General features: G+C 42.7%; 1 protein-coding gene across 2 annotated transcripts in view; it reads left to right on the top strand.

Annotated features, from left to right (window-relative positions):
• The first annotated feature begins 2942 nt into the window (after positions 1-2942).
• Positions 2943-10871, top strand: part of RGS22 (regulator of G protein signaling 22) — a 119687-nt gene continuing 111758 nt past the window's right edge. For both annotated transcript variants that reach the window (XM_070748112.1, XM_070748113.1), the window contains exons 1-2: positions 2943-3182; positions 10442-10470. In XM_070748112.1, coding sequence (XP_070604213.1) covers positions 3158-3182; positions 10442-10470 — 54 coding nt within the window. In that variant the 5' untranslated portion in view covers positions 2943-3157. The remainder of the gene's footprint in view (positions 3183-10441; positions 10471-10871) is intronic.

Raw genomic sequence — 10871 nt, 5'->3', positions numbered from 1 at the left:
GATTTGATTTGATTTGATTTGATTTGATTTGATTTGATTTGATTTGTATGCCGCCCCTCTCCATAGACTTGGGGCGGCTAACAACAATGATAAAAAACAACATGTAACAATCCAATTAATAAAACAACTAAAAACCCTTATTATAAACCAGACATACACACAAACATACCATGCTTTTCCCCCCCTTTGTCACTTCATACAAATTGTCTTCAAAACCTTAGCAAAACTAAATAAATATAGACACTTTTCTGGCTTGTTATTTATATGTCCTTATAATTATTTAGACACCTGCAGGTTTTATTTGCATATTCAATATATATTCTTTTCCCAGATCATTCTTTTAGCTTGGGATTTGTAAATCCACATTCAAATCAATTTCAGTGTTGTCTGGTAGAATCTCTTCCAGGGGTTGATTCTACTTACCTTCCCCACCAGTTTGCATTGGGAGAGAAGTACACATTTTGCACACCAATGTCTATATATGTACACAGCATCTGATATATATATTTCACAATATATAATTGTACAAATATATCCTACTCATTTTCCCTAGTAGTAGGGGAATTGATATTGAAAAGCCCAACCCTGTACTACTGAAGGCAATTTATATATGTATGTATGTATTAAGGCATTTGTTTGTTTATTTATTTGATTTGATTTCTATGCCGCCCCTCTCTGAAGCCTCAGGGCGGCTTACAACACATAAAAACAATAAATTACAATAACTTTAATCCAATTAAATTAAAATTAAATAACTATCTAAAATCCCAAATATTAAAATCAATCACACCCATTGGTACAACGATCATACAAACATTTATTTCCCAGGGGCCAAGATCTAATCGGCCCAAGCCTGATGACATAAATGAGTCTTAAGACTCTTGTGAAAGTGAGGAGGGTGTGGGCAGTACGAATTTCTGGAGGGAGCTGATTCCAGAGAGCCGGGGCCCCCACTGAGAAGGTTCTTCCGCTAGGCCCCGCCAAATGACATTGTCTAGTTGGCGGGACCTGGAGAAGGCCAACTTTGTGGGACCGAACGAGTCGCTGGGACTCGTGGCAGTACATTGCACGACTAGCAATCATTTCTTGGGTTTTTTTCTACCCAAATTAGCCTAATCATCTCGTAAAATTACCAAAGTCTGGCATTATCACTTCATTTTTCATTCTGTCATTGTCCACCATAAATCGCTGTGGGAGTCGAATGACATATTTTCCAACTCGCGCATACAGGAATCTCTCACAGTAAAAAATCTGAAATGTCTAATTTAATACTTTATTGGCCAAGTGTGATTGGCCACACAAGTAATTTGTCTTGGTACATATGCTCTCAGTGTACATAAAAGAAAAAGAGACATTTGTCAAGAATCATGAGGTACAACACCTAATGATTGTCATAGGGGGTCAAATAAGCAATGAAATGGGAAATAATGAAACTAACTAACATTCTATGAATGAACGGAAGTGTATGACTGGCTCAAAAGGCAGCCATTCATCTGAATCCCCGTGACTAACTTACAAAGGTTATTGCTAAACATTGGTGGGAGGCAGGTGAAGAATTCCACACAGTATGACCCTCGCCAAGGCAGCGTCATTAGCCATTGCCAAATGCATCACAACTGTGTTGAGAAGAAAAGATTCACAGGTTTCACTTCCATCTTTGATCAGACCATCCAAATCGTACCTGGTGGGAAATACAAACACATTGCTTAGCAATTTCTCCATCCGATCACTTAGATAGACCAGCCTTTTATGATTATCCGAGCGTTCCAGAGCAACCAGCTCAGATGGGGAGTGAATGCGCAAACTAACAAAATGATGTTCAACCTTGAGAAGAGTAAAGTCCTTCACTTAGGTTAAAAAAAACCCTAGACACACATACAGGCTGGGAGGAACCCTACTTAGCAGTAGGGACTGTGAAAGGGATCTCGGAGTCTTGGTGGATAATCAGCTAAACATGAGCCAGCAAAGTGCAGCAGCGGCTAAAAAGGCCAACACAATCCTAAACTGTATCAACGGGGATACATTCCAAGACCAGAGAGGTATTAATACCACTCTATAACACTCTGGTAAGACCACATCTGGAGTACTGCATTCAGTTCTGGTCAAACTCTGGAGAAGGTGCAGAAAAGAGCAACCAAAATGATTAGGAGACTAGAAACCAAGATTTATGAAGAGAGATTGCTGGAACTGGGCATGGATAGCCTAGAGAAAAGGAGGGCCAGAAGGGACATGATAGCAATATACAGGTACTTGAGGGTTGTCACAGAGAGAAGGGGGTCACTCTATTTTCCAGGGCACCATTGGGTCAAATGAGGAGCCACGGATGGAAGCTGACCAAGGAGAGATTCAACCTAGAAATAAGGCAGAACTTCCTGAAGGTCAGAGCGATCAACCAGTGGAACGGCCTGCCAGCGGAGGTGCTGAACTCTCCAACTTTGGACCTTTTCAAGAGGAGATTGGACTGTCATTTGGCTGGGGTGCTGTAGGATTACCTGCTTAAGCAGGGGGTTGGACTTGATCACCTGCAAGGTCCCTAATAAATAAATAAACTTTGAAAAGTGTGCCTGTTACTGGCCGATGGGGACCAGGGAGAGAAAGCCGGCACCAACTTTGGCCGGTAACTTTACTCGCCCGAGGAGGACGGAAAGAGGCTAGCATAACCATCTTCCGTCCTTTCTTTTGCTTCCAGCGGGGAGAGAAGTTTTCCCGATCTTTTCAAGTTGGCGACCGTCGCTTCTCTCTCGCCTCGTTCCATTTGGAGAGCGTTGGTGGAGAAAAAGGCTCCGCTCCGCCCGCTAACCACCAATGTCCGTGCCTTGGCGTGATTGTGTGTGTGTGAGTAAGTGTGTGTGTCAACGCCTGCCCTCCTCGTCTCCCTCCCGCATTGTCACCCTCAGCTCCATAGCAACCCCGCTTGGCTGCCGGGCCGCGCAAACTCGGCTGTGCGCGCAAAGCGCAAACTCTTGGCAAAGCCCCCTGTGCGCTCCAAAAAGCCGGCTTGCAAGTTCGAAAACAAGGAAACCTCTTCTCTCAGCCCCAGCCGGAGGAGGGTCGTTCTCTCTCCCCTCTTTCCACCCGCGATCGCAGGAGGAGAATGAGGCTTTAACTCAACTCAGGGGACGTGGGCTTTTGCAGAGCCCGGGCGCGCGTCCTCACCATGCGAGAGAAGAAGCTCACCACCGGTAGGTGCCCGAACTGAGAAACTGCCCGGGGCTACCCCGCCCCGTGATCCGGAGAGGGTGGGAAAGAAGCAGACGCTGGACAAACGCCGTTTGCCATTCCCCCCCCTCCTTCCAGAGTCGTCTCACTGTTCTAAGGCAGTGTTTCCCAAACTTTTGACATATGCGAACATCTTCTATAATTTTCCTAACGCTTAGTACCCCTCGTCCAAAAAAAAAAAAATGGATGTATTTTAATAACAATCAAAATATATTTATTTTTTTTCTCTTTTTGGTACATACACAAAATAATAATAAGCAAAAAATGAAATTATAAAATATCAATAAGACGGGCTACAAAAATGGTGGAAGGTCTTAAGCATAAAACTTATCACAAAAGACTTTATGAACTCAATCTGCATAGTCTGGAGAACAGAAGGAAAAGGGGGGACATGATAGAAACATTTAAATATGTTAAAGGGTTAAATAAGGTCCAGGACGGAAGTGTTTTTTAATAGGAAAGTGAACACAAGAACAAGGGAACACAATCTGAGGTTAGTTGGGGGAAAGATCACTTGCAATATGAGAAAATATTATTTTACTGAAAGAGTAGTAGATGCTTGGAACAAACTTCCAGCAGATGTGGTTGGTAAATCCACAGTAACTGAATGTAAACATGCCTGGGACAAACATAGATCCATCCTAAAATAAAATATAGGAAATAGTATAAGGGCAGACTAGATGGACCATGAGGTCTTTTTCTGCCGTCAATCTTCTATGTTTCTATGTTTTTATAAAAGTTATATTGTAAATAACACTTATTTGGATCAATGAGAAGGATGAAATTGTTTGTGCTGAGATGACAGGTTGTCATAATTTGGTTCCCTGTTTGTTAATTTTAATCTGAGATGCGGTTCCACGTCTAATAGTCTGTTCCTGGTAGACTTCATGTCTACTAATGCTGAAAAAGCAACTTCACATACCGGTAAATATAAAGTTGGAAAAGGGAAGATGTATTTCAGAACTTTTTCGAAAGTGTACCCCCACCAAACTCTTCCCGTACCCCTGGGGGTACGCGTACAACACTTTGGGAAACACTAAGGAACGTGTTTTGGGAAACACTAAGAATCTAAGGAAAGGGCACGGTCAGAAGTGAAAGCAATCAGAAATACACTGCTCCAAAAAATAAAATAAAATACAGGGAACACTTAAACAACACAATATAGCTCCAAGTAATTCAAACTTCTGTGAAATCAAACTGTCCCCTTAGGAAGCAACACTGATTAACAATCCATTTCACATGCTGGTTGTGCACATTCAACTTTGTACAGAACAAAGCATTCAATGAAAATATTCCACTCATTCCGATCTAGGATGTGTTCTTTGAGTGTTCCCTTTAAGTGCTCCCTCGATTTTCGCGGGTTCCAACTTCGCGAAAAGTCTATACCACGGTTTTTCAAAACTATTAATTAAAAAAAAAAACTTTGCTGTTTTTCCCCCTATACCACAGTTTTTCCTGCCCGATGACATCATATGTCATCGCTAAACTTTCGTCTGCCTTTAATAAATATCTTTTTAATAAACTTTAATAAATAAACATGGTGAGTAATAATCTAAATGGTTGCTGAGGGAATGGGAAATTGTAATTTAGGGGTTTAAAGTGTTAAGGGAAGGCTTGTGATACTGTCCATAGCCAAAAATAGTGTATTTACTTCCGCATCTCTACTTCGCGGAAATTCGACTTTCGCGGGTGGTCTCGGAACGCATCCCCCGCGAAAGTCGAGGGAACAATGTATTTTATTTTTTTTCAGCAGTATATTTTCTAGAACAACCTTTGTGATGAACATTAAAAAAAAGTCATAGAAGTCCTGATCTGCACCGCTCAGATTAATTTTGGGGTTTCCGCCTTTGCAATTCCTGTATAAAATTAAAAGTGACCCCCCTCACCCACTAACCCATTCTGCTTTTCATGAATAATGTTCAAATTATTTCCAAATGATAAAAATCTCCATTGAGTTGTGTTGGATCGAACAATTTTCTTAGCAAAGTGGTTTTCAACCTGGGGATCGGGATCCCTTTAGGGATTGAACGGCCATTTCACAGGGGTCACCTAAGACCATGGGAAAAGACAATTTTCCCATGGTGTTAGTAATTAAATCTTCTATTCTGGCGCCTTGGAACATATTTTTACAATCTGACCAATCAGGCGTTTATAGTGGGGATGTCCCTCTGACCTTCCTGCCAATCAGCTTAAAGCTCTCTTGGGAGAATTGATGCTAGACTTATGGTTGGAGGTCACCACAATATGAGGAACTGCATTAAGGACATTGGAAAGTTGAGAACCAGTGTCTTAGCAGCTATAAGGCTTGCCATTGGCTTTTTCCAAGAAGATTTCCCACCCACCCCAAGCCTATCTGTCCTGAGATCTTGTGCTAATCTTTAGCAGAAGTACTAACCCTGCTTGGTTTTGTCAGGGTCAATTAAGATTGGCTAGTTGTTGACCCAGTGTTGGCAAATGGTTGTATAAATGCAGAATCGGTTTCGCAGCCTGATGAAACGAAAGAACACAATCTTAGTTACTAAGAATGAAGTTGCTCTAACCTCATTGAAATAAATGAAAGCTTAATTCTGGTTAATTTTCAGTTGGGCTGCTGCACCCAAATGAAATAGTTTTAAGCATGAATATGCCATTTTTATAAATGGGATCTGGTTTCCATTGTATACATATCAGTGGGTTTCAACCTGGGGGTCAGGACCCCTTTGGAGGTCAAATGACAGTTTCATAGGGGTTGCCAAAGACCATAGGAAAAGACAAATTTCCCCTGGTGTTAGGAACTAAAGCTTCTATTCTGGAGCCTTGGAACATATTTTTACAATCCGACCAATCAGGCATTTACAGTGGGGGTGTCCCTCTGACCTTCCTGCCAATCAGCTTAAAGGTCTGTTGGAAGAATTGGTGCTAGACTTATGGTTGGGGGTCACCACAACATGAAGAGCTGTATTAAGGGGTTGCAGCATTAGAAAGTTTGAGAACCACTGATATATATGGAACACAGGAAAGATTATGACTCATAACATAGGTCCCCATGCTGACACAGGGACAAAAGTGAGGAATCTGCTGTTTCTATAATTTCTGCTTCCTTCACATTAGCTAGGGTGAGTATAAAGCAAGGGTCTCCAAACTTGGCCACTTCAAGACTTGTGGACTTCAACTCCCAGAATTCCCCAGCCAGCACTGGGAGCTGAAGTCAACAAGTCTTAAAGTGGCCAAATTTCGAGACACCTGCTATAAAGAATTGTTTATTTATTATTTATTTTACTTATTAGTTACATTTCTATGCCTCCCTTCTCCTAAGACCCAGGGCAGCTTACAGCAAATTTATGCATTAAAAAAATTAGAAATCTACACTAAAATCTACATTTAAAATACTGTCTTAAAACTCCAGTACTTAAAATTTAATCAGTAACATCCATCCATACATTCAATCATTGGCTGGAGCTAGATATTTGCAACTCAGTGACCCCAAGCCTGTCAGCAAAGGTGGGTTTTCAGGACCTTATGGAAGGCGGGGAGAGTGAAGGCAGTGCAAACCCCTATAGGGAATTCGTTCCAAAGGGCTGGGGCCACCACAGAGAAGGCTCTTCCCCTAGGCCCCGCCAGCCAGCATTGTCTGGCTGACAGAACCTGGAGGCCAACTCTGTGGGACCTGACCAGTCGCTGGGATATGTGAGGCAGAAGATGCTCCCATAGGTAGTCTGGTGCCATGTAAGGCTTTATAGGTCATAACCAACATTTTGAATTGTGTTTGGAGACTAATCCAAAGTGGCGCTCAAGGCGGCAAGATGCGCGTACCATGCCGCCTTGATTGCATCAGCGGAATCCCGCCCAGCCGCTCTGTTCAGGGTGACCCGCTCCCTTCTTAATCAGGGGGGAGTTGGGGAGCCCTTGCAGAGCAGTGCTGAGGACTTTAACACGTTTTTCGCTGATAAAATCGCTCGGATCCGGGCGGACCTCGACTCCAATTGTAAAACAGAGTCGACTGACAACGAGTCAGTTGAGGCGACTGGGGCTAAACGTCTTTGTCCACCTGTCTGGGCGGAGTTTGACTTGGTGTCACCTGATGAAGTGGACAAGGCCATTGGAGCTGTGAGTTCCGCCACCTGTTTACTGGATCCGTGTCCCTCTTGGCTGGTTTCGGCCAGTCGGGAGGTGACACGGAGCTGGGTCCAGGAGATTGTCAACGCCTCCTTGGGGAGGGGGTCCTTCCCGGCCCTTTATAAGGAGGCACTTGTGCGCCCCCTCCTCAAGAAGCCTTCCCTGGACCCAGCCGTGCTTAATAACTACCGTCCAGTCTCCAACCTTCCCTTTATGGGGAAGGTTGTCGAGAAGGTGGTGGCACTTCAACTCCAGCGGTCCTTGGAAGAAGCCGATTATCTAGGTCCTCGGCAGTCTGGATTCAGGCCCGGCTACAGCACGGAAACTGCTTTGGTCGCGTTGATGGATGATCTCTGGCGGGCCCGGGACAGGGGCTTGTCCTCTGTCCTGGTGCTCCTTGACCTCTCAGCGGCTTTCGATACCATCGACCATGGTATCCTTCTGCGCCGGCTGGAGGGGTTGGGAGTGGGAGGCACTGTTCTCCAGTGGTTCTCCTCCTACCTCTCTGGTCGGTCGCAGTCGGTGTTAGTGGGGGGTCAGAGGTCGACCTCGAGGTCTCTCCCTTGTGGGGTGCCTCAGGGGTCGGTCCTCTCCCCCCTGCTATTTAATATCTACATGAAACCGCTGGGCGAGATCATCCAAGGACATGGGGTGAGGTATCATCAATATGCCGATGATACCCAGCTGTACATCTCCACCCCATGCCCAGTCAACGAAGCAGTGGAAGTGATGTGCCGGTGCCTGGAGGCTGTTGGGGCCTGGATGGGTGTCAACAAACTCAAACTCAATCCAGACAAGACGGAGTGGCTGTGGGTCTTGCCTCCCAAGGACAACTCGATCTGTCCATCCATTACCCTGGGGGGGGAATTATTGACCCCTTCAGAGAGGGTCCGCAACTTGGGCGTCCTCCTCGATCCACAGCTCACACTAGAGAAACATCTTTCAGCTGTGGCGAGGGGGGCGTTTGCCCAGGTTCGCCTGGTGCGCCAGTTGCGGCCCTACTTGGACCGGGAGTCATTGCTCACAGTCACTCATGCCCTAATCACCTCGAGGTTCGACTACTGTAACGCTCTCTACATGGGGCTACCTTTGAAAAGTGTTCGGAAACTTCAGATCGTGCAGAATGCAGCTGCGAGAGCAATTATGGGCTTCTCTAAGTATGCCCATATCACTCCAACACTCCGCAGCCTGCATTGGTTGCCGATCAGTTTCCGGTCACAATTCAAAGTGTTGGTTATGACCTATAAAGCCCTTCATGGCACTGGACCAGAATACCTTCGGGACCGCCTTCTGCCGCACGAATCCCAGCGACCGGTTCGGTCCCACAGAGTTGGCCTTCTCCGGGTCCCGTCGACTAAACAATGTCGTCTGGCGGGACCCAGGGGAAGAGCCTTCTCTGTGGCGGCTCCAACCCTCTGGAACCAACTCCCCCCTGAGATTAGGATTGCCCCCACCCTCCTTGCCTTTCGCAAACTTCTTAAAACCCACCTCTGCCGTCAGGCATGGGGGAACTGAAACATCTCCCCCTTGCCCATGTTGTTTTGGTATTAGATTGATTGTATGTGTGTTTTGTTTATTTGTTTTAATACTTGGGGTTGTTTTTGTGAATTTTTAGCTTAAAACTGAAATTGGATTGGTGGGTATTGGATTGTCATTATATATTGTTTTTTGTCTTGCTGTGAGCCGCCCCGAGTTTTCGGAGAGGGGCGGCATATAAATCCAATAAATCTAATCTAATCTAATCTAATCGGCAGTCAATGCAGCTCACGGAATGCTGTAGAAACATGAGCGTATTTGGGAAGGCCCATAACTGCTCCTGTGGCAGTCAGCAACATATAGAAAGCAGCAGATGATACCCTATCATCCACCAAAGGTTCTCAGATCCAAGTTCGTTGTTTTTCTCTTCTGAATTATTTAATTCTCAAAAATACTTCTGACATTTGCTTAGAAATTTAACTGAATGAACTCAAAATCTATTAGGCTTCAGTGAAAGCTACGGTAATTCAGCAAGTCATAATGAACATTAATGGACACCAATTTTGACCAATTTTGACTAAATCACACAGTGATCATTTCGTTGACATCTGTCTTACAAAACTAGCATTTAGAAAATGAGATATTTAAAAAAATATTAGAACTTGTTATAGGATTGCCAGCAGATTCAGAGAAATAATCAGAGTTCTTTTTGTTCTTCTTTCTACATATTTTAAAGCTTCTTGTTAAAATATGTAGAAATCCATAGATGAAATGTTTTATCAACCTAACAATAACTTGCTAAGAACTGCCCAACAAGCTTTTTTACGCAGGACAGGAACCATTTAAAAATTGGCTTTCTCCTTGCTTAATGGCAAACATACACATTCTAAACATGTTGAAAATATCTTATATGTTGGCATGAATATTTTAAAACAAAAGACCCCCATAAAGAGATCTGTCTCCAAAATTCCTCACTATTTTACTTACTTGCATTTAACAAGCAAGTAAAATAGTGTTTTTACAAGGAAGGAACTATCCAGGTGTATGATTTATTTGGTCATTGCTGTTTCTAGTTGTGTGAACAGAAACTTATGATTAGTGTATTGATTTTGAGGGTGGGGGCTTATGATTAATGATTAGCTATTCTGATTTTACTGATAACTTATTTTGCCATAACTGATAATTGGCTACTAATAAAACAAACAAGTTTATTAATGTTTTAGCCTTAGATAATGTTCGATTTCTTTTACTGTTTTGTATCTATTTATTGTATTCATACTGCTGTTGTAAGCCTCCCTGAGTCCTTCAGGATTGGGCAGCATAGAAGTCGAATAATAAACAAACAAACAAACAAACAAACATATAGGATATTTTCAACATGTTTAGAATGTGTATGTTTGTAAGTGAGTAAGTAAGTAAGTAAGTAAGTAGGTAGGTAGGTAGGTAAGTAGGTAGGTAAGTAAGTAAGTAAGTAAGTAAGTAAGTAAGTAAGTAAGTAAGTAAGTACCCTGGGATTGGGCGGCATATACATCTAAATAATAAATAAATAATAAATAATTTTGTCTGAACAACTTTAATAACTTCATAATTGGTCCAGGGAACTTTCATTATTGAATATAAATTATTAATACTATTTTTGTTTATGTTTCAGTGCCTCCCTCCATAAGAGAGAATGAATTTGTAAGTACTGTACTGCTAAATTGTTTTTCCTGCCTCATTGCAAATTGTTGAACATAGTAATTTACAGTAATTCTCTAGTATTTGACACATTTTCAGATAGAGCAGTTATGCTGATAGAGTATAACTGACATTTAACTCTCCCTGCCCTTTATTTATATTTATCTAGTCAGTTACAACAACCAATCTCTAGTATCTTATATGCATGTTTTTGCAGAGATGAGAGTTTTAAATGTGAAGTGATCTTGATTCTATCTCTTTAATTATGCAAGCGTGGTTTCATGCAACCATGTTATTGATGACAGAATATTTTGAATCAAAAAAAAGTTCCACCGAATCAAATGCTTTTCATTCCATAGTAAAAGAGATGGGTTCCTCCAAGCCAATTTGCAGGATTTCCATCT

Source organism: Erythrolamprus reginae, chromosome 3 (genome assembly GCF_031021105.1).
Source record: "Erythrolamprus reginae isolate rEryReg1 chromosome 3, rEryReg1.hap1, whole genome shotgun sequence".
NCBI classification, from domain to species: domain Eukaryota; kingdom Metazoa; phylum Chordata; class Lepidosauria; order Squamata; family Dipsadidae; genus Erythrolamprus; species Erythrolamprus reginae.
Note: the sequence above shows the minus strand (reverse complement) of the source record. Positions and strands in the feature narration are given on the sequence as shown.